The sequence below is a fragment of the Botryllus schlosseri genome, chromosome 2 (genome assembly GCF_051294905.1).
Source record: "Botryllus schlosseri isolate E-star chromosome 2, Bs_hap1, whole genome shotgun sequence".
Lineage (NCBI taxonomy): Eukaryota > Metazoa > Chordata > Ascidiacea > Stolidobranchia > Styelidae > Botryllus > Botryllus schlosseri.
In genome coordinates, this window is record NC_137237.1 from 36,960,345 (window position 1) to 36,984,653 (window position 24,309).

Here is a 24,309-nt window from a genome sequence, read left to right on the forward strand (position 1 = left end):
TCCAACTCCGACCACACCAAAAGTGCGACTCGGGCTCGGACCACAACGTGGCCACAAATTTTCCGAATTCAAACACCAACTCCTCAGCCGACTGAATCATGACTGTTCCATTCATAGAATGTGCCATACACAAGTAAAATTATGTTGTTTAGGTCAAAGTATGACGCAGTGTGCAGAGGTTCGTATACGCAGGGATCATCGAACGCGCAAAGGGTGAACCAGCTCCCTTGGGTGACGAAGATAGGTTTCTAGGTAAGATAGAATATTACCCAGCCTCGACCTGTTCAATAAGCATTTTCCACTGCATTCTCTATTCACTAATATTTCTCATTCAGCAAATCTTTATGATGATAAATGTTCTCTTGGATTCCGATGTATATTAACACATGCGTGGATGTGGATTGGGAAATAGCACACATTTAAATGCTACTCTTATTATGTCTCATGACTTGACGCAGCTTCGAATACAATTACGAATCTGCTCTCGACATTGAAACGCGTTATGTTAGTTGTCGAGTCCAGCAGATTGTTATCGGATCGTCGATACTACCGAGTCGATATCACACTTTGCACGAAATAGCGGTATATGTTATTAGACTGCCACAGCTAGACTGGAAAATTGATCTATTATTCCATAACTTTCACGCAGAAGAGGTCAACGTAGTTATCGCTGGTCACGCCGTACATTTCGACTGAAGTACAAGCATAAGTAAAAGTAGTAATTTCCAAAATATTTATAAGTGAATATACTTGACCTGGTTTAGCATAAAAACTGAAAATTGTTGAGGTGAAGTATAAACAGTTTTGAAATCATAACCAATTTTTGTAATTAGCGCAACTACGCCAAACCTACTTGAGTAGCCTAATCTGAATCTTTTGAAATATGCCTGCGATATTTTAAAATATCGGCTGTATATACCGGGGTTATCAGTTATTTGTTTTATCGGTATCAGCTCGTCCAATTCGATATTCTTCAGACTCTAGATTAGTGGTTCCCAGCCGGTGGAGAATTCCACACTGGTGGGGAATTCAATTTCTGGTGGGGAATAGACGCATTGTTAAACATTATATACAGGATAGTCTTCATATTTGTGGAGGCACATGGGCGATTGCCATTACCAGTTAACTGCTCTGGAATGTATGTACCAAAAATGATAAATTGAAGGTGTCCTCAGTGGACGCCTAAATATCTTTTTTGGGGAGTTTGTCCTCTTTTTATCTGAGAAGGATATAATTGCCACGAAACATGCGACTCCAACGCGGCGAACATCGGAGATTTGTAAAACATCGGTAGGCGAGTCAAAGTGATAACCTTTTTTTAGTCAACACAATGCTATCAGTCGAAAAGTTTTCAAAATCACCAGTTTTCTTGGAGCTTTCAGAGTTGATAAAAAGTGTCCTCTTTTTAGGATGTCAAAATATGGTGGCCCTATTTTAAAGAGTATATAAGTGTTTTGGATAGAGTGGAATGAAGACTCGGAATAAATCTGAAGTGGGGAATGATGACAAAAAGGTTGGGAACCCCTGCTCTAGATCGTTGGCATTGCGGGAATGGATTACCTCGTTTTTCGGGGTTATCATAGTGCATCTCAATCATGACATATTGAGGGTGGCTGGTGGCTCCACCGAGAGGGAATCCACTGTTTTCCGGAAATCGAATACCGCTTGAACCTACGGCCCACCCTCCTAGCACTTTGTTACACCCCACGCTGAATGGGTGAACCTGTTCGTAGCACTTGTAGTCGATCTCTAGTTGCTCCTCTGTCTGTAGATGACAAAGGTAAGAGCATAAGGAGTGATACATCGCACTGCGGTAGAGTTGCATTTACTCACCACATCTACATCGCATAGATATATAGTGGCGTGGTGTACATTCTTTTCATTTCCCTTCTGCAACAGTGGCCGGATCTGTAACACGATCATGGCTATTGTCTATTTTGACATGTAGTGTAACTACCGCATTCGATCAACTTTGAAGAGTTTCTTGAAGGCAAAAAACCTCAATACACCATTGAATATTCATATTGCAATGAACACACCTATTTTAGACCGACACTCGTCAGAGCTAATCATCAACAACGGTAAAGAATTGGGCAGGACCTTGCATATCTACCAAAGTATCGCTAAGTATGACGTCATCGGCAAAGAGATCGCTTAGGCCCAAAGGGCTATTTTGCATGATACACGAACTCTTTCTGTTGGCTGGAACCAACAAGATTGGCGAATTTTGATAAAGGTCGACTCCAAGGCACACACACAAACTTTTGAACGGCATCTTGCCAGTATAGAATTACATGAGCAGTTGGTACAATGAAATAAAATCGAAAGATTCACATTTAGTATATCCGATATGATTTTCTCACAGCAAAATCACAGTATTGCTAACTTTTTACAACCACTTGCAGCATTACAACATTGGTCGCTACTGAACAGCTGTAACAACAATTTGAAACCAATCAATGAATTTCCGCATCACCCTGCGCGACGTAACCAGAAGTGGCCAGACACGAATTACTTCTACTTTTTTGAAGTACTCAAGTAGTTATCCTCTACTTCTAGTACTTACTCAATATAACTATTTTTTCCGCTTCTTCTTTTACTATACAATAGTTTATGATTTACTTACTTACTTTTCGCTATTTAAAGTGTGTGAAGTAGAAGTATTATTATATTCTTCCAATGAGCGAGAGAGAAAATGAGACGGAGAAATTTAGGGACTTTTTTCGCGGAGTAGCAACAATAATAATTTAATTATCACAAAAGTTAAGGAAAGCTCATGATTTTCGTTGTGCTTCACGCGAAATGAATATCAAGTGACAATGAATGTTTTCACAAAGTGTTAGTCAGTATTATTTAGGTAGAAGGTTCTTTTCAAACTGTATTGTCGTCCATACGACATGTATCATCGCAGTCAATATGGCTCATAACAATATTTGAAACTATGTAATCGTCATCTAGCATTCTAGTTGCACAGTGCACAGCGAGTGTTTAAATAGAAAAAAGTGGTACTCGACTTTTTAGCGTTAGACTTTTTAGCGTCAATCACCGTTGAAACTGTATGGACAAAATACATGAAATGTATTTCCTCTTTTTAAATATTGTATTTTTAATTCTCTTTATGCACGGTAGTTACAGAGAGGTATTGCAATTAATCTGAGTTCTTTTGTCAGGAGAACATGCACGTAGAAGTTTAAAATTACGTAGTAAAACTCAATGTAAATGGGATTTCACGAGATACCATATTGTTGTTTCACGTAACAATCATCGCGCAAATCGGTAATGCCCCATTCTGATACAACTTGGTATTGCTTTTTGCCTCAACGGGCCTCTTAATACGACATTAGCTGAAATGGAGCTCCGGAGTATATAAAAGTATGAGCCCCTTTTCCAAGCAAAACTGTCATGTGCATCCCACGATGCGGCTTAATTCTTATGTGTAGAAACTTTGTACTGAGCAGCACGAACTCAGCTCATTGTATCATCCGAAGGGCTCAGTTCCCGCCTTTTGACACCTCGTGAGAACGTATTTACGACTGCTTCTCATAACTACTTATTTACTTGCTAACTTTAGTAGATTTTAGCGTCGCTACTTCTACTTTTACTTGAAGTGGTTTTAGGATGTATTTAAAATGACTTCTCCTACTCGTTCTTGAGTGTATTTTAGTTTCGATACTTATACTTCTATTTGAACAGGTTTCTGAACCTCTTTGGCTACCTCTGATGTAACTGATTCGATATCATATTTGCAATGCTTCCTACGCTCCTTGTTACGTCAACATTACCTGCAGCAAGAACCAGTCAATAATGTACACGTCGAGAGATAAAGTCTCGCCATCTCATCCGTGTAGGCGGTGTCTTATGAAAGCCTAGAAGTGAGCCGTGCTACAAGTCGGCAGCTACAGAATAAAAAGCAAGGATATGGGCCTGGTGTAAATGACCAGAATAGTTGAAAAAACCCATGAGCACCTCAAACAACAACAACAACTCTCTTGAGGTTTGTGTATCTGACTATCCCGTGTTTAGACACGCATCAACTATATTTCTTGTACTATGTAATATAGAGTGTGAATCTTGTCGATATCGCCACAACAAACACTTAGATCCTAAATTGAATATAACTTAGCGTCCTGTTCGTCATTCCCGCGGACTTCACATTATCCGTCCCACGTGTGTTTACTGTGTTAGTTAGGATATTCAGGCTAGATAGTGCTGACGGATACTTACTTCAGTAATATAAATTGTTTCATTAGCTTCTGCGACTTTGATGAACTTGCACAAATAGTATGTTTCGGTTGCGGGAACAAAAAATTCATCAGGACCGACGTCCGTATACGATTCCTGTCGAATTTTCCCTGAATTATATTGTAAGGATGAGGTTTCTGCCAATCTTCGTAGGTAAAAGCGTGTTGTACGGTGGTATGACGTTACGGATCTAGTGGGAAACATTTATCAAAACTATGTGGTGATTGAAAGGTAATCAAGTGCAAAGCGTTTTTTCCGCCCCTCAATCTGTCACATACTGACCCTCACATAAAGCAGTTGTGGCCAAACTTTTCGGCCAAAGGACCATAACATTTTTTTCGAACCATTGCGCTGGCCACTTGAGTATTGAAAACCCCTTTTAGAAGTCCGATATAAGCTAGTCGGAACAAGTAACGATGGATGAATGACTTGTCTTACTACGGTCCAGACCCGAATTCATGTGACGACATTTATGTGATGAAAAATAAGGGTGTAGCAGACATGGGGTGATTACTTCATGAATGTAATCGATTGCGATTACGATTACTTCTGAATAACGCGATTACGATTACGATTACGATTACAGCAAAATCAGGACGTAGTCGATTACGATTACGATTACATTGGAAAAGTAATCACGATTACTTCTTAGAACTAATATTAGAAGATATATTGGAGACAATATGAGGATTGCGCTGAAAAGGTCTAATGAGATGACAACTTTCTTGAAAAATGATGCGTCATTAGCTTGTTACGTCATAATGTACCCATTGCCCATTTTTATAGAGGACGGTTTATCGCACTCGCGATTTGCATTCATGCCAGGTCCGTAACTGCCGCATCCTAGATTACCCAATAGTGTGGGGAGAGAGCTCTAAGGGGAATAAAAAGTATTTAGTAAAACCAACATAAATTCTAGAGTATTTTCAAGAGATTTATTTAACATGAAAATTTTCTTCGAGCTTCGAGATTTAAATGTCTTTAGATATCTTGATTTTGAAATGTATACGTCTTCCCATCATGAAAAAAGCATGTCCAATTTATAGGAATAGGTGTTTCGGTGCCGGTCATTACCGCGCCACCACATACCAAAATACATGTGCAGTTTCGGCCAACATGCGACTCCACAAAGTCAATAGCCGCGCTGGGTGGGCGAGACTAATAGCCCTGTCCTTCCAATCTAAGCCTACAATGCAGATGCCACCCGTGGCAGCCAAAGACAATTAAAGACATGACTATTCGTGTGTGCCTCTCACGAAGGTTTTTCTTTTAGTCTGCTACGTTTGGGCGACTGCAATATATTCTGATTACATAACAGAGCGGAAGTCACGAAATAAAACATGCACTGAAGTACTTATAACAAAATACCAGATGTTGTAATTATGAATTATGTGCCACCAGCTCTACAGGTAAATCTGACCATCGGGGGCTGAGAGCGGATTAAAAAGGAATAGTAATATTATGCAATTACCAATATTATTACCGAAATTCGGTCTTCAACTTGAAAATTGACAGCCCTCTTGGGGGACCAAACCAACGTTTGGAGTGGGGGACGAATTTCTGTTATTGTCCTGATTCTGGCTGCAACCCACGCTAACATGGCATATAGGCGGATGACTATGGCGGCAGGTCCAAATGTTGAGTAAAGAATTGTGAAATAACGATTGGCGCCCGTTTCAAGTAAAGTCATATGGGAATAAGGGAAAGCGAGTGGCGTAGTTGGTTAAGCACCAGCGTCACGACACCAATGGTCGTGGTACGAATCCCGGTTCGGACTAACTTCTATGTGTCGGAGGTTATATGGGCTCCTCATCGCCGACCTCACTGCAATTGCGGTGACTTAAAAAGCCCAGATACGACTGTGGGTCGAGCTATAAGTCGACGGTAAAGGAAGATCCGAATAAAAAAAACTTGAAGCTGCAAAGACTGCGAGCGCACGAGCAATGAGCGCGAAGAAATGACATTGAACTGTGTTATAAAAATGTGATGTCGTGGAGCACAAAGCCCTAATCGGGCTATAAGCACCACTGTTGTATGTTGCATAATAATAATAATAATAATAATTTGGTTGTATTAAGAATTAATTAATAATTAATTAATTACTTTAACTTAACCTAACTTCTGAACTGACGCATCACTGCTGTGAATGCCTGCGAAACGATCTGGATATATCGCACCTGGACGTACCCGCCGTGGGACCAAGCGGATGACCCCAGAGGACTCGTCAACTCCGACCACACAGGAACACCAAAGAGAAGATATTTCTCAACATGGCGCCTGTGCAACACCGAACTGTGGCTCACAAAACAGCTCTGCTGCAAAAGAAAAAAAGAAGAGACACAGATGGAGTAAAGAAGAGTATAAAGAAATAATGAGATGTTACTTCTTAGCCAAATTTGAAAACTCGGCAGGAGTAACCGAAGGAACTTTTCAAAAATGGAAAGAGAGAACGAACAACTCTCCAACCATGACTGCCAATACCCTGGCAACAATGAGACGTTGTGTAATAAAAAATAAAAAATTATCTGAACAAGAACTCGCAGAAATCGAGGGAGAAATGTGTAACAAAAACATAGAAAACTCTGAGGCTTTGGAACTGCAATTCGGCCAAGATGACCTGAACCCACAACAATCACTTGATGACCCGAACATCGCAGAAGTAGAATTACAAAATACCACCGGGCACCCGAATGAATCAATAACACCTAACGATGGCGACATAGACACGGAATTAGAATTGGAGATCAAAAATCAAATCATCGACCGCATGAAATCCACATTGAATGTAAATGACAGAGTGCAGTTACCTGACTTACAAATTACAAAGAAACTGAAAACTGATATTGCAGTAGCGAACAAAATTTTGACAGAAACCATACTGCCTGCAACTCTAAATGACAAACAAGGAGAAAGACCACAATGTCCCTTGACAACAATCAACAACCTCATTTACAGCACTGCGGCAGTTATCTCAGAAAGGCACTGCAAAATACCAAGAACTGTCAACAAAAAAAGGGGAAGGCATACGCCAGCTTGGCAACGCAGAATTGAAAACAAAATCGCAAAACTAAGGTATGACGTTGCGATACTCTCAGAACTAAAAAAAGGAAATGTTTCCCGCAAAGTAAAAAATAAAGTAAAAAGAATAGAACTGGAGCACCAAACCAAACTGCAGTCAACAGAAAAAGTGACAATGTTGCAAGAAGAATTAAAAATGAGAATATGCGCCAAAGCACAACGATTGAAACGATATAAAAAACGAGAAACACAATATCGCCAAAATTTGTTATTTGCTCGCAAACCTGGACAATTTTTTCGAATGATGAAACAAAAGTCAAATCAAAAAATTACCAGCAGCAAAATACCAGCCACTGCAGATGTGGAATCATTTTGGAAGAAAATATGGGAAACCAAAAAATTGCACAACTCAAATGCAAATTGGATACAAGACCTCCACACTGACCATCTACAAACACCAGAACAACAATGGTCAGAAATCACAAAACAAGAAATCAAGGAGGCCCTAAAGAGTTCACTGAACTGGAAAGCAGCCGGTCCTGACCAGATCAAAAACTTTTGGCTAAAAAAACTAACTGCAACACATAATTACCTAGCGGTGACCTACAATGAGCTTTTATCCTCAACCAGCTCGCACGAGATCCCAGCCTGGTTCACACAAGGGATCACCTATCTTATTCCAAAAAATGAAAACACCAGGGACCCCAAGAACTACAGGCCAATAACATGCCTGACAACCATGTACAAAACACTGACCAAAATCCTGGCAAAACGAAGCTACAAACACCTAGAAAATCTTCTACCGCCTGAGCAGAAAGGATGCAAGGAAGGCGCCCTTGGCTGTAAGGACCACCTGCTCCTTGACAAAACCATTCTTGAAAACTGCAAGAGGAGACATACTAACCTCAGCATGGCATGGATAGATTACAAAAAAGCTTTCGATTCAGTCCCTCACACGTGGATACTGAAAACAATGCGTATGTACAAAATGAATCCGATCATCATCAGATTTATTGAAAATTCAATGAAAAATTGGCATACAAAACTGTTGATCAAACATGACCAAGGTGAAACAGAAACCTGTACAATTCAGATATGCAATGGTATCTTCCAAGGCGACTCATTCTCACCACTTCTATTCTGCCTCAGCTTAGCTCCACTCAGTGAGTTGCTGAGAAAAAATGAAACAGGATACGTGATGAAAAAAGCAGCAAATTCTGAAGGTCAAAAGATTCATCACCTTTTGTTCATGGATGATCTGAAACTGTATGCGAAATCCGACACGGACCTGAATAACCAAATGAAAATTGTTCATGAGTTTTCGGAAGATATAAAAATGAAATTTGGCTTGGATAAATGCTCAAAACTTACCATACGACGCGGAAGAGCCACCAGCACTGGCGACATGAACTTCAAAATGGACGAAACCATAACAGAATTGAATGCCGAAGATCACTATAAATATCTAGGGATCTGTGAAAGCGACAACATTAAACATGCTGCAATGAAATCAAGTCTAAAAAAAGAATACATCAGCAGGCTCAAGTCAATTCTCAAAACTGAACTCAATTCCAAAAACAAAATCAATGCCATAAACAGTCTTGCAGTGCCTGTCTTGAGATATAGCTTTGGTGTGGTGAACTGGCGTAAAGATGAAATTAAAAAATTGGACACAAAGACGAGAAAACTGATGACAATGCACCACATGCATCACCCAAAATCTGATACACAAAGACTGTACATCCCCAGAAAAAAAGGTGGTCGAGGACTACAAGAAATTGAACAAACCTTCAAAACAGAAATCATCGGCTTGTCACAGTACATCAACAACAGCGATAACATTTACTGCAAACTCATTGCACAGGAAGACAAACAGCGCAAAACAAAATCTCTGAGCTATCGTCACGACAAGTACGCCAGAGAAGTCAACTTGGAAACAGCTAACCTGTACACTGCAGAAAACACTGTTGCTAAACCCACAACAATAGCAAAAGCAGCACGAGTCCGATACAAAAATGCAACGCTCAAAATGAGAGAAACGATATGGGAGTCGATGCCTCTTCATGGACAGCACAAGAAGTTAACTTCACAGCCCCATGTAGACGAGCTTTCATGGACCTGGCTATCCAGCTCTGGCCTGAAACCGGCAAGCGAAGGATTCATTTTCGCAGCACAAGACCAATCGCTTCCTACAAAATACTATCGCAAAAGAATTCTGAAGCAAAACACGGACGGCAAATGCAGAATGTGCCACAACCAAAATGAAACTGTAGCACATCTCATGTCCGGCTGTGGTGCACTTGCAGCTACCGAATACACATGGAGACACAATAGGATTGGTCACTACATTCATCTTGAATTATGCAAACATTTTAACATCACCACTTCGACAAAAAATTGGTACGATTACAGCCCAGCACCAGTGACAGAAAACGAACAAGTAAAAATTCTGTGGGATGTACCAGTTATAACTGACCGCGAAATCAGGAGCAACCGCCCGGATATAATCGTCAAACTAAAAAAGAAAAGAGAATGCTTATTCATTGAACTGGCTGTCCCAGCTGATCACAACCTACTGCAAAAAGAATCAGAAAAATACTCCAAATACGCAGACCTCAAAATGGAATGTGAGAAAATGTGGCGATGCAAAATAAACATTGTACCGATAGTCATTGGTGCTACAGGGGTCGTGAGCAAAAAACTCATGAGACATATCCAACAAATTCCGGGTAACGTTCGATTCGACATGATCCAAAAGATCACATTATTGGGCACTGTGCACATTCTTCGGAAGGCCCTGAATGCACCACTGGACTAAAATTACACTTGTGAATCACAGCATAATTTCTGTAATTTCGATTCTTCATCTTCAATCATCTCTACCTCTGCTCTGTAACCCTTGCCAATTCTTCATCTGCTGCAATTCTGTAATCTGACTTCTCCGTGTATTGCATAGGAATAACAATTTGAATGTATTACTGAAATTTTAAAAATTTACTCCAATCTCGCCATTTTCCTTTGGGGGCAGGTTGCTCCCCGGATTATGTGTGTATCTACCAGTTTTACTGTGAATAAAGAGAATAATAATAATATGGGAATAAGCTAAAGTGAACATAAAATTATGCCTTCAACTTAATACAGATACTGCAAGAACTGCTCGGTAATGACATATATCAGTAGCTGTTGGTTTTTAATGCTTCGTTGTGGAAACTGTAAGGTTTTATTTGACGAGTACAAAATATAAAATCTTTGCCCGGTGTACGTACGTACTATGGGCCTACTGCTCGCCAAGCAGCAGCGGGCAAACTACGTTTAACTGAGCATAACCAAACATCAATACATAAGTTACTATTTGAAACTAAGCAGAGTGGTGATAAATTATCCTGCTGAGAAGTAGTAGCGTTTCGAGTGTATTGAAAACCTGATATAGAGCACGGTTGGTGTTCTTACTATCACACTACAATGAACATCTAATATCTATTTACAATATGTGGATACTTCTTACGCAATAACCAGCAAAGCTAATACTTCTGACGAAATAATGAGCAGTGAAGTTTGAAAATCAGACGTTCATGCTATCACTAACCAGGTATAATATATCTTCGTGTACGAATCAGTAGGCTATCTGTCATAGTCATTGTACGAATAAAAAGTAATCGTTCTTTCACAAAGAAATCGATTAGATATGGGAAGTAGTCGATTACGATTACGATTACTTCGTAATTTTTTCAAATGTAATCGATTGCGATTACGATTACTTGAAAATGCTGTAATCGTCGTAATCGATTACGGTTACTAATCGCGATTACCCCATGTCTGGTGTGTAGACTGTAGAAAGCGAAAATGTTTCAAAATTGGCCAATGAATTCTGTCAATGAATATTGACACTTGCATATGTAGCATATATTGTGGGTTATAAATGTGGCACGGTTAATAAAAACTACCACAGAAAACTTTGTAGTTGTATCAAGGCTGTGGAATCAGTAAATTTTAAAAGCGACTCGTACTCCAGACATTTTCAATAAACAGATCCAACTCTAGAGTCTTTAAACGTACCGACTCCGGTTCCGACTCTTACTGTTTTCCTCACAGAACTCCGACTCCGACTCCAATAGTACTTCAAATTTACTTCGAAAATTATACGACCCGGTGACGGTGAAATGACTTCCATATATATCTATTCAACATATGTAAACATATTATTCACGATGTATATATGGCTCATCAAAACGTTCGAAACTGATGTTTCGCAATCTAGCATTTACGTATCATATCGTGATCTAGCATGTCCATGTGCATGGCGTGTCTTAATCCGGAAAAGTGAAGTCTGACTTTTTTATTTTTAAAGACGTTATAGCATACCACCTTTGAAACTTTCAGGACTGAAGACATGAAATACATGTTCCGCTTTTAGAAGTAGTATTTATATTTCGCTTTCAATTGCCAGTATCAAATACTTTGAGTTCCAATTAATATCAGTTCTTTTGTCTCGATAACATACATGTTGAAGTATAAAAGCAAGTGTATGACTTTAATTTCCGAAAATAAAGATACACAATATGGCATTTTTACGGTCCACCATTTTTTTATTAACGTTTACTAATCGCGCAAAGTGCTTACACCGTATCCCATACAACTTCTCCGCATTGCTCTTCGACTAAACTACGGGTCTTATATTATGGGGAGGGCACCGTACCATGATATTTTCTAAAGCGTGCTGTTCGAGAAAACAGAGGATTAGTATCGCATTTTTAAACCAATATTACCATTTTCATCCCATGAGGCGGACGAATGCTTATGCTGTCGAAAATTGGATACCTCCTGGTATGCATCAATATGAATCAAGCTCGGCAGCTTTCGCATAGCTCAATTTGTACCTTTTGACTATCCATGTGATCGAATCCTGATCGTTTTGACAACTACTTACTTACTTGAGTAGATTTAAAGTCAGTTAATTCTACTTCTAATTGAAATAGATTTAGGTTGCATATGGATGAAGTACTTCCACTCGTACATGAGTAGATTTTTATGTCGCTACTTCTACTTCTACTTGACTAGCTTTTTTGACTACTTTGACCACATCTGAAAATAACATATATCTACTCGACATGCACTTAGTCAAGTATTCATGGCTAGGACTATTGCACCCTTTCCTAAACATTTTTTCGACCCATGTGGCTGAGCTACTTACCAGACATATTTTCGATTTTGTCAAATGGGAAGCAGTGTTTGGTCATATTATTTTTTGTCAAGTGGGAAGCAGTGTTTGGTTTTATTTTATTCAAAGTGATGTTATCACTTACAAAACAAGAAGATGTATTTACTGTTTCATAATATCGTGGTATAATTCCAAAAATTGAACCAATTTGTGACTGCATCTATAATTTTGTGTTGGTCTCGATTTGGTTGAAATGTTTTCCTCTAAGCAATTGAATTACAATTGGCAATAAATGTCCAGTTTCATCAATATGGCTACTAAGACCTGTTATTGTTGGTACATACAAACCCAATTTTGTTTAATATATGTCATTTTAAGAGAACTTTGAAAGCACTTGTTTTCATATTGACGAAGTTGGAGTCGGAGTCGAGAGTATTTTCACAAACACCGACTCCAAGGGTTGCTAAAAATAGACTCCGACTCCGAGTCCAACAAGTTAAAATAAGCGAAACTTCGACTCCGACTCCACAGCCTTGGACTTGCATCTATTTGCCACGAAAGTCTTATTAAAAAGAAACTTACATAGCTTTATGAAAAATGTCGAATGAACGGGGGCATGGCCCCTCTTGGTTCAACAATGCATCTAAACTGTTTTATATTAGTCATTAACATTCTAAATTTGGTGGTCAGGCTAATCACAACAAATTATGTGGGTATTCATTTCTGATACTGTAACTTCGTTCAAAAATGAATGTGCGGGCTGTGGGTTGCAGAGGTGGTCAGTAACGAAGTACTTCTACTTTTTCGAAGTACTCAAGTAGTTTTCCTCTACTTCTGGTACTTACTCAAGTAGATCTGATTTTCGCTACTTCTACTTTTACTTCGTAATATTTTGTGATCTACTTACTTACTTTTCGCTATTTTCAGTTTGTCAAGTAGAAGTAGGTCAATCTTCTAATCAGAAAGATAGCCTGAGGAATTTCGGGGCTGTTTTCATGGAGTATCAACATTTAATTTTCATAAAAGTTGAGTAAAGCCCAGAATTTTCGTCGCGCTCCGCGCTGTGGATATTGAGTTACCAGTGTGATTTGTCGAAAGTATCGATGAATATAATTTAGGTAGCGGGTTGGCGTGGTTGCGTTCACACAGGGATATCTAGATATAAGCTACACAGTATGACATTTTTACGGCCCACTATATTTTTTATTAACGTTTACTAATCGCGCAAAGTGTTTGCACCGTATCCTATACAAGTTCTCCGTATTGCTCTTCGACTAAACTACGGACCGTATAATATGGGGGAGGGATGGCGCCATACTATGCTATTTTCCAAAATCTGCTGTTCGAGAAAACAGATGATAAATATCGCATTTCCATATCAATACTATCATTTTCATCCCATGATGTGGACGAATGCTTATGCCATCAAAAATTGGATACCTGCTGGTATGCACCAATATGAATCAAGCTCGTCACCTTTCGCTTAGCTGTGCACCTTTTTACAATCCATGTGAACGAATTAGGATCGTTTTCACAACTACTTACTTACTTAAGTACTTTTAAAGTCAGTCAATTCTACTTCTTTAAGTAGTTTTAGGTTGCTTATGGAAGAAGTACTTCTACTCGTACTTGAGTAGATTTTTTCGTCGCTACTTCAACTTCTACTTGAGTAGCTTTCTTGACTACTTTGACCACCTCTGGTGGGTTGTCCAACCCTGATAATGAGTATTTACCGTACAATGTAGAGATCTTATATTGAGAATATATGGACATGTAAGTGCACATATCAATTAATTTCGAAAGAATGCAACTTTCAGTGAAAGGAAAGACAACATTTATATCCCCCATGAACGAGCTGCAATAACTTTTACTTAGGGTTGGTGATACATCCGTAGGGTTGGCTACGTCTTAAATGGCGAGGGCGATTATCTATGAAACAGAGCAATGTGGGTCGGATTGATTCCACAGTAATTATATTACAAACGCTGTTGTATTATTGCATATTCAGAGTTGCAGTAATTAATGTTGGGAAATTCATTGGTTATAAGCATTATATCAAATCCATTAAAAATTTATAATTATTATCGGTGGGGCTCACCTGCAGTTCTGAACTCAACGGGATATATCAACCTCAGACTTCTTCCTCCTGCGCGAGAATAAGGCGTGTAGGTGAAAAAAAAAATTTCCGTGCTTAGTATCGATAATTACCTCTATTTCGGCGGTGATAGTCTTGGAAGCCTATGTTGTCATCTTCCAAATCTTCCTTTCCGTACGCCCACAGTATTATATATGTTGCCGGCTTCAGTAGCGCAATACCAGGAGTAAATCATCGGTAATACATATATTTACCTATACGGCACAGGGATCAAGTATGGAAATCAATGGACGGGACAAGTACAGCGTAACAACGTAAACAGCGTATACGTGTAACCTCAGCCGATATCAATACCGGACAGAGAGAAGGGTCATCAAATTGGTACTTTACGGCTGTTGAGGTCTGGAATTGATTATGTAGCCCCAAGATGCATTGAAAAAGCAAAGTGGCATATTGTATGGTGACTTTAGTATTGTTTCCGAATAATAATTATGTTTTAATTACATTGTGTATCTAAATCAGGCCAATGTTATTCATTAGGATTCTCAAGATGGGCCTCTTTAGCAAGAGTCACTTTCGTTCTGGGCAGCAACAACAACATAATAATATTGCCGTGTTGAGTAATATAATAAAGTCAAGCTACGTAAACCTGACGATAGACCTAAATTACTACCCTTAAAACTTAGAGATATGTAGAGGAAAGCTGGAACGAAGGACGAAATGCAAGATGTGACAAAAAATTTGATATGTATATGTTTATGCATCGTACACAGAAATTCCGTCGGGATCGTCGATGTATGTGTGTTTCTTGGTTCACGCGCAACATCATGGCTTTATCATTTTAATTTATTTACATGCCTTTATTCCATCATTTGTTTGCTTTAATAAGGAACTAGAGCGATACTATATGAATATGCATGTTCAAGAATATCTATATGGGTCACCTTTTGTAAATCCATATCATTTGCATTGCAAGTTAAACGCTTTCGTCGTATCGTGACCGCTGTATGCGTGCCATTCTCCCATCCACCCACAATTTCGACGTTTTGTTCTTCGTCCACAGTAGGCACCCCATTTCTATCGGAATGGCAGTCCTATAAAAAGTACAAGTAGGGAATGAATACTGCTTTTGTGGATGAAGTCTTCAAGTCGATTTGTCATTGTGTTGCTGATTTCGTTAATTGAAATAATTTGCCAATAGGAGGACACAAGCATAGTAAAGACGACATTTCTGGTGCGAAACAGAATGTGATACTATTTCATGATATCTGCTATGTGATAATATAAGTGCCATTTTCTACTTGAACCGATGGGGATAAGTCTTCTAGGGTTGATTATGGATAATAACGGTGGGTGGACAAAGTGGTAACACTTAATACGACTAAATGCTTCGGAGTCAAGGATCGTGATAAATTAACGTGAACGGACAATGTCCGTCGGACATATGAAACATGCAATAGAAAAACCTACTATATAATTAGTATAAATTGGCCTTATATGTGTTAATGAATTTCTTATTTTGCCATGAATCACAATTAACCTAACAACATTCGTTCGATTGCTAGGGTTTACACATCCCTGATATATATTTGTACTTCACCATAGCGATATAATGGACAGTACACGCCACTCGCATGGATTACGGAGCAACCGAGTAACACCAGTCAATCGCTACAACAAAATTTAGATAAATACTTACGAATACATACGGCTGGCCGCCTTTCATACCCATCATGAGGATATCCGCTCCGTTCATGGACGCTGTGCGGCCGAATCCAAGTCCTATCCAGCCCGTGCTGGGCGCTAAAATCTAATTTTTAAATAGATACATCACTAATTTGAATACAGGATGATCGGTTTCTCGCATGCCTGCATCGTAATCGTCGTCTCGTCGAAATCCCAAAATAGGGTCACCCTTGTGTCTTCTTCCAGTACTGATCTATATGGCAAGCCCAGTTCATAATCTCCAGAACCAATAAGTTTAGGAGAAAACACTGTGTTGATTGATGATTTCTCGGTCGTGGTTGACTCTAGTTTGAACATCAATTGAGTTGCAAATAATGAATAAATGCGTCATCACTGTTAGTACAATAGGAGTCAAGTTTTAAGCTAACTAAATGTGTGACACTCGCGGAACAATAAAAAGTAACTGAGCATACAGAAAGTAGACGATGAGCTATATAAAACTTTCAAATACACGCACGCAGATTACGATCTTAGATTCAGCATACCTCGATGCATGATTTTACTGGTCGTTGTCTGAGTTGTTGTGGATGTCTGGATTTCGGCAATTTCTGATGAACCTGATGGCGACATACCCAGGTAAATAAACATATCTTATAAAGTTTGATAACGAAAATCTGATACGGAAATAAGGTGTCCTGCCTGGCATTGGAGATTTATGTATGAGATATGCGATCATGCACATTACGGATGATGACGATATTGTTTCCTGTACGATGTAGCATAACCCGATCAAAATCAGACGATCGTATGGTACTTGTAGTTAGGGATGCATTCAGAACAAACGATGGTTTGAAATACTTTGTTTAAAACATGTTTATAAATAGCGTTTTGAGCGGATGCCTAAAAAAATATTAAACGTCGTATTAAGTATACCATAATTGGAAAAAACTTTCGGAAAACATGTAGTATATGAGCGTACGGACTATTTGCTCCTAACATATGTGATGTATACGATATGAAGTTGCAGGAACCCTCGGAATCGTCGTTGGTTCGACCGTTATAGTACGTATAAATTGATCATTAGTACGGAATGGGTGTTCTGAGGATGATGATGATGAACGCTGACCGCAAGATTACTGCATGACGATGGAGTCCTGGTTAAAGATATTTTTGGTAGGTTCATGACAGTGGTCAATGCCGATCCACTGTGACGTCACAATTAAATAAACGTGACGTCAAGACGAGAAAAAAGACAATAAAAAGTATATTTTCTAGAAGTACCATGTTTTGAACAAGTTTGTTTTAAATCGATTTTGGTTTTAAATGTAACGTTACTTGAAGCGCGTTACATGACCTCGCCACACGCAGCACAGCGTGTGTTAAAAATTCAAAAAATTTCTCAAGCACTCGAAAACTTTTTACGATGTCGGATAAGCGGTCATTATACGACGGTATGCTCGGCGTAGAGTTAACACAGAGACCTCCTAAGCCAGACATACAACGTTTATGTTATCAAGCTGATGTTATAGTTCCATTGAGACCAAAGGAAAGGAATCGAAAATTATCTCGGCTAATAACTGTTTGCCCTGTGTTCTCCGTCTTAGTCCATAATTCGCTTCATGGCCGGGCATCAGGAGAACTGTATGCATTTTCCTTATATTTTGTAACGCATTGTCAAGGTTTGACATCATTTTCATTTTCATTTGCTTACCCGTAGACGCCAAACGAAGAGACAATTCATCATTTAGTATGGCGCATTGATGGTGTTTTGCAACGAACCCTATTGGTGCTTATTTCTTCATGCTAAGACGTTAATTTTGTCTAGCATCTAAACTTCGCACATCCACCCTACAGATGAATAGGTATTTCAGCTCCGAAGTAGCGATAGTTTTAGCAAACGAATCGCGTATGTAATAGATATTGACAAACTCACCGCTCATTTCGTCTTTTTGTCCGCCCAAAAGCGCCATGTTCACAGCACCTAACAGGAAACTCTATGAATGTTAATTATATTGTCCTCCAATGAAGTTACGCATCTGAATAACCTCTATTACGTCGATGATAATCGACAGATCTCCATTCCCGATCTTTATCGGACCCGCCGAATGCCCACAGTATTATCATTTCTCCATTCTAGATCAAAGGTATAACGACAGGGTGTAATAGGTCTGGTTCATCCAACGGTAATAGTTATGAAACAAATGGTGACCATTTTAGTACATTCTAATGTTACCTTGGAAAAGAACTCGAATTGATCACATAAACTAGATATCAATAGTCCCAGGTCCCAGGTGGGTACACACAAACGGATAAAGCATACCCGATATATATATGGGGATGATAAATTGCGTTGTCAATTGATAAGCATAGAGAACAGACTGCTGGTATTGGCACAAAACATCGTTCTCAGCAATCAACGAAACAGGCCAATTCACGACATGAAAACATACTCAATCTGAGACTTTCTACCGACGATTACAGCTTGTATTTACAAGGTGGTAGATCATCTCTCGAAACTGTAGGAGTAGGGTCATGGTATCTTCGTCGAAAATGCTATTCATCCTTATATCTCTATTGATAGCCGCTTCAAATGAGCCACAAGTAGATTTCATGTGAAGTTGAGTGATTGTTTATATCTGTGTGGTAATCTTATTGGTCAATGACGGAGCGGGGAATTTCAAGTGAAATGATTTGTTTATGCGACCCGCGATGATAACTCACAAGCGTTGTTCTGCATGTGAAGGCAATATTACTCAATCGTGACAGTTGTCTGATACTTATTCATGAAAGTTGTTAATTGACTTGTTTGCTATAACACTAATGACTTTCCAGAATACGTTTAGATAACTTAACGACTCCTTCCCTTGAAATATACCTTCAATATCAGATTAGCAATAATTCAATATTTACTCAACAGATTATCTGGGCAATGTATCACTCTCTGGTGGTATAAACAAATCGTTTTGACAGTTATCGAGCAAGAGAAATGACAGTGCATCATATGTCCTGGAAAGCTCGCTGATACATTCTGCACTTACGGCTATACTATTGTCCCAAACATTGTTGACTGCCAGCGACCTTTTCACTTTGATTGTGGTGTGAGTCGCATTCTCGCTTCCGCTTATAATTTCCACGTTCTGCTCCTGGTCGACAGTCGGTGCGCCGTTACGGCGTGCGTAACAGTCCTTGAAAAGAAATTCCATTTATACATAGTTGACTCTATAATTCTAGTTCTAGTTCCACTTTGACGAATTACAGCGTACTACTGGTACTACTGTTTCTATACTGTAGTTTCCATTATAATTTTAATTTGATTTTTTTTCCTGAAATATTGCAAGAGACCTGCACGGTGCGTAGAAGCGAGTCAAACTTGGTGGACATCCATTTGCCATTTTCTTGATGATCAGAATAAACCCTGATTTAATATGAACTATACTTTATTTTTGCTGTTTCTCTTTCTAGGGAGATAATTCATTTTCTAGTTTCTAATTTGGATAAAACTGTACAGCTATCATTTTATTTCTAGTCTCTTATGAAGAAGCTGAATATTTTTCAGTTGTTCAATCCTATTTTCATGCAGGTCGTGACTTACCCAAACGTACGACTCGCCATCCCGCACACCCCCTATAATCAAATCCGCACCCGCCATTGTTTCACCGATTCCAAATCCGATTCCCACCCATCCCCTAGTCTTTGCTGTCATCTGGAACGAAAGGATTTCAATTTTAAGCTTTACGGTTACTATTAGCAGAGGTGGTTGAAGTTGTTGTTGTTGTTTTATTACCGCATATAATTGGCGCTTGCAACATCGCGGTTATTTGCGCCCACACAGTAAATTTCATAATCGCATAATGGCATGTCTTCATGAACTTGAGTCTTTTTCGGCTCATTTGCTGCCTCCTTTCACGAGTTCGACTCTCTCTTCGTCTGGGCTTTACAATGCGCTGTATTACAGCGGGATCGGCGATGAGGAGCCCAGATAAACCTCCGACACATAGAAACATGGCAGAGCTGAGACTCGAACCATCAACCATCGATGTCGTGACTACAGTGTTTAAGCAACTGCGCCACTCGCTTCCCCGGGTGGTTGAAGTATTCATCGTTGGAATTCAATAAGAAGTAGAATTACCGCCGTATATGTCTAGTTTATTGTAAGTAGAAGTTTCGATTACAGAGACATGTCAAACCTACTTCATGTGGAAGTACGAAATGAAGATTTGAGAAGTACTTAAGTAAATGCCCCCAAATTGTAGATTTTGATAAGACCTCGCAAACTTTCACTAGTCGATCAAAGGTGACTCCTTTCGAAATGGTAGGTTGCTCAAAAGTAATTTTTTCTGAATTCCGGGAATTCACTGATTAAATTAATGGGCTGCCTACAAAAGCGCTGCACAGTGCACATCAAAATTGGCTCAATTCCAATCAGTGGAAGCCAAAACAGAGACATTTCGAATTTTTAAATTAATTGTAAAAATTTAAAATAAAAACAATTCAAATTTTACTGGCATACCATGAAATTGCTAAGTTGCCTAAAACGACGATACATACCATTTTCTGCTCTCCTTCAATCGGTTGAAGCGAAGTTATTGCAGTTTTTGATTTGCAAAAACGGCATTAACGGTGGGTAGTCCCAGACTTATGAAAGAAAAACTCAAGAGACTTCGCTTCTGCGGGTTCGAATTGCGTCAAATTTGTTTTGCACCGTTTTTCGAGGAAACTTGACAATTTCATGTTGTTTACATTAAAATTTGAAAAAAAATATGTATTTTTCAGTTAATTCAAAATTTTCAATTGACTTTGCGTCGACTTCTACTGGCCGGAATTGAGCGCAAGTCGGTTTGCAGCGTTTTTTTTAGGCAACTAAACAAATTAATCAGTGAATCTCCGGAATCCGAAAAAGAGTTATTTTTGAACAACCTTAGTGCATATTTTCCACTAACGCAAAACGATAAGGCCGCTGCAAGTTGATCCTATTTTGATAATATATTAAGCTACTGTGATTCAGGATTTATTTTACCAATTCGTTCGACCTCATTTTTCAAGATCCGACGTCTAAAAAGTAAGTAGTTGGACCTGAAAATTGTTAAATGGAAGTTAAAGTCACAAAAGATAACCTCTCGAGTAAGTATTGCAATTAGGCATAACCTAATTTCGTTCTCCTAAGAAGTAGAAGTACTTGGTTACTGATGACCGCTGACAATTTCTATGAAGGTCTCTAGAGTAGGCATTTCGCCGAAACCGGACTTGCTGATTTCATACAATCAAGTCAATTCCCACCAGACCACTACACCTCTACACTTACTAAAATAAGCTACGTTATTGCAAAGATATGCCATTGGTAGGTCACATGTTAGGGATGTTGTGAGCGCGAGGTTCAGGTTCGCATTCTGTGACTGAACCTCGGAAATTCGGAGGTTCGGGTTCGCAAACGAACTTTGGTAGGTCATGTGCAGTGAACCTTTTTTCATCTGATACATTTTTTGAGTCATTATAACGTTTTTGATTAACATTCAGTGCAGTTTAACTTCTAACCACTCTCCGCAGGAAGCTGGCAGCATGAAAAGAAATTCAGCACTGAACGAGCTTGCACGTTGCCAATTTCAAAAATGATTTGCTTCGTTAGAAATGCTTGCTAGAAATATTCAGGCTTTTGTTATTGCATATTTAGTGTTCATCTGCTGTGAGCTTTGCCTACAATAACGCAATAATAATAACGTAATACACCGCATGTCGGTATTGTGTCAGCGTAATTAACATATCAATTATTGACATCAACGATATTGATGTTTAAAATGCATCGTTGTCTCATGTAAGAAATCTAAGAGGGCGTACGCGATCTATCATGATTCGATATGCGTATTGGGTAGGGTTACCATACGTCCTCCCTTATGAGGATTTATCCTCCTTTTTCAGGTTTTTGAGAATGTCCTCCAAGGACGCCAAAATGCCCACCTTTTTGAGATTTTGTCCTGTTTTTGAGAATTTTGGTTAAATATAGGGCAAAATTCGACTGATATTCGGTAAATCAGCAATGAAGTAACGCTCCGGCGGCTATTTCGGGAGCTGAGCCGGAAAGTTGACCTTTTTGTTTAGGCAACCAACTGATTATGCGAAAGAAAAACTGTATTTTGGATGCCGAGCGAGAAAGTTGACATTTTTTTATTTTTAGTCAACCGATCGCGAGGTGAGAAAAATTTACCATTTTTTCAAGATTCTCCTCCGGTATTCTAAGTTTGAAAATTTTAAAAAGGTGTCCTCCTTTCCCGATTCCAAAATATGGTAACCCTTGTTATGTGTCATAAAATGAAATCTGTCAGATTTGAAGAGTTGGCTGCAGTTTAACTTGTTTATGAGATAATATCTGTCGCTACTATAGAAACTGGTGTTTCACTCTGATAAGTAGGCGCTATCGATGTACCAATAGTCTGACCGCACCTTAAAGAATACATGCATAGTGCGGTCTAGCTTAGACCATCAAGGCTTAATCATATTTTCCATCGCAAGTCCTCGTCGAGATTATTGGGAAAGCGACGGAAGATATTGATTTTATGGAATTATATATCCTCTGATCGTTCCAGTCGATACATTTGGTGAGGGTTAAAATGTCAGCGTGTACTTCAGCATTGTGGCCTGAGTCGTCGGAAATGTAGGTTTGGAATTAGCAATATCACGTCATGCGACGTCACACGTTCACATTCGTGTTCATATAAAACCGTTCCAAAAGGAAATATGACTTACCTCGATTTCAATTGTACTGCTGTCATGCGTCCATTTCAACAAGAATCCAGGAGATAATGCTTTGGAATTATGCCATTCATGTGATAAAGTACTTCCCGTTAACACCAGGGAAGCCACGCACGCAATTACCAATCGTCGCATGTCTACGAGAATAATGAACATACATTGATTAGTATTGTTGAATGCTGTCAAAAAATTATTCACACCAGTAATGTACATTCAATTCTTACATAGTCATTAACATTCACGAACACGCTTAACATACCCTATAAACCACCATAATAAACACTGTTCCCAGACCAGGAATACTATCTATCATGAAGATTAGCGATTTTGAAGTGTGCTCCGTAATAAATGCGCCCGAGGCGTCTCATCTTATATTATTATCATCAAAGCCGAAGATATGTATAGCAACTCCGACGTTTTGAATCGAGTTGATACGGAGATTATAATTTAGGTGGAATCGTTGTCCAGAGTTCAATGATTAGGCTGAGACTATTATGTAAGGATCGTGGCGATTAATTATAGCTCTTAGAAGTCGACATTGAATTGAACGATGACTCAATGCCTAATAGTCATCACATGTACTTAATTCTCCCCACTGACGGAGATAATATGAATGAATATTTCTGTGAAATTTGCTTTGGTTTTAGATTGCATTTAAGGCCAAGGTGGAAGTTTGATTGATTGACTTCGTCAAGTCGTTTCGAACCCTTCCTTTCTTTTTATTGGATCAAAGTATTGTGCAATTTTAGATTGATGAAATTTGTTAGTAAAAGGATACCTTTTGTTTGTCTTACTTACCGTTAGTATTCTATGCAGTTTCTATTACCTTCGTTAATCTACACCAGTGGTTCTCAACCTTTTTCGCCTCGCGGACCGGTAAAATTTCAAAAAATGTCTGGCGGACCGGTGAACTTTCAAAATTTAAATGAAGTCAAAATGTAATGTATGCAACCGTTTTTTGCAAATATATGGTGCTAGAGAGTGACAGTTAGAGGGTTTTGATCTTATTCAATTATATTCATGATGGAATCCATGTGATTTTATGGTAGTGAGTCTGCCGAATCGAGGTAAAATTGCCTGGTCCAGATAAACGTGCTACCGCCGAGAGTCGTTTACAGTCTTTCGCGCCGAAGGCCGTGGCCGTGGGTTTAACCGACCACGCCAACTCCAATAATATTCTTCTCTTTGACAATATCGAAACACGCAGCGCATCGAAGTCGAACCAAGCACCTTGTCGTGCTATCTTGCTCGTTGCCCACAGCCAGCAGACGCAGGTTACTCTGGCAACTACGAATACAATGCGTGCCGCAAGAAAACACAGTTCAGCCGCTATACCGGCCATCCGCAAATCCGGGCGGAAAAATCA

The 24,309-nt window shown here is 39.1% G+C and overlaps 1 protein-coding gene across 1 annotated transcript in view; it reads right to left on the reverse strand.

Annotated features, from left to right (window-relative positions):
- LOC145434543 (DBH-like monooxygenase protein 1) overlaps positions 1-23,147 on the reverse strand; it is a 35,269-nt gene extending 12,122 nt beyond the window's left edge. Inside the window, exons 1-14 of the mRNA XM_080311891.1 lie at positions 22,938-23,147; positions 19,792-19,902; positions 19,238-19,384; positions 18,245-18,332; positions 18,133-18,180; positions 16,745-16,816; positions 16,383-16,543; positions 16,213-16,323; positions 15,458-15,607; positions 14,627-14,717; positions 14,517-14,564; positions 4,225-4,352; positions 1,834-1,908; positions 1,561-1,765 (exon numbers count right to left, since the gene is read on the reverse strand). Of these exons, the coding sequence (XP_080168017.1) occupies positions 1,561-1,765; positions 1,834-1,908; positions 4,225-4,352; positions 14,517-14,564; positions 14,627-14,717; positions 15,458-15,607; positions 16,213-16,323; positions 16,383-16,543; positions 16,745-16,816; positions 18,133-18,180; positions 18,245-18,332; positions 19,238-19,384; positions 19,792-19,902; positions 22,938-23,099 (1,597 nt within the window). The 5' untranslated portion in view covers positions 23,100-23,147. The remainder of the gene's footprint in view (positions 1-1,560; positions 1,766-1,833; positions 1,909-4,224; positions 4,353-14,516; positions 14,565-14,626; positions 14,718-15,457; positions 15,608-16,212; positions 16,324-16,382; positions 16,544-16,744; positions 16,817-18,132; positions 18,181-18,244; positions 18,333-19,237; positions 19,385-19,791; positions 19,903-22,937) is intronic.
- Between the last annotated feature and the right edge of the window lie 1,162 nt (positions 23,148-24,309).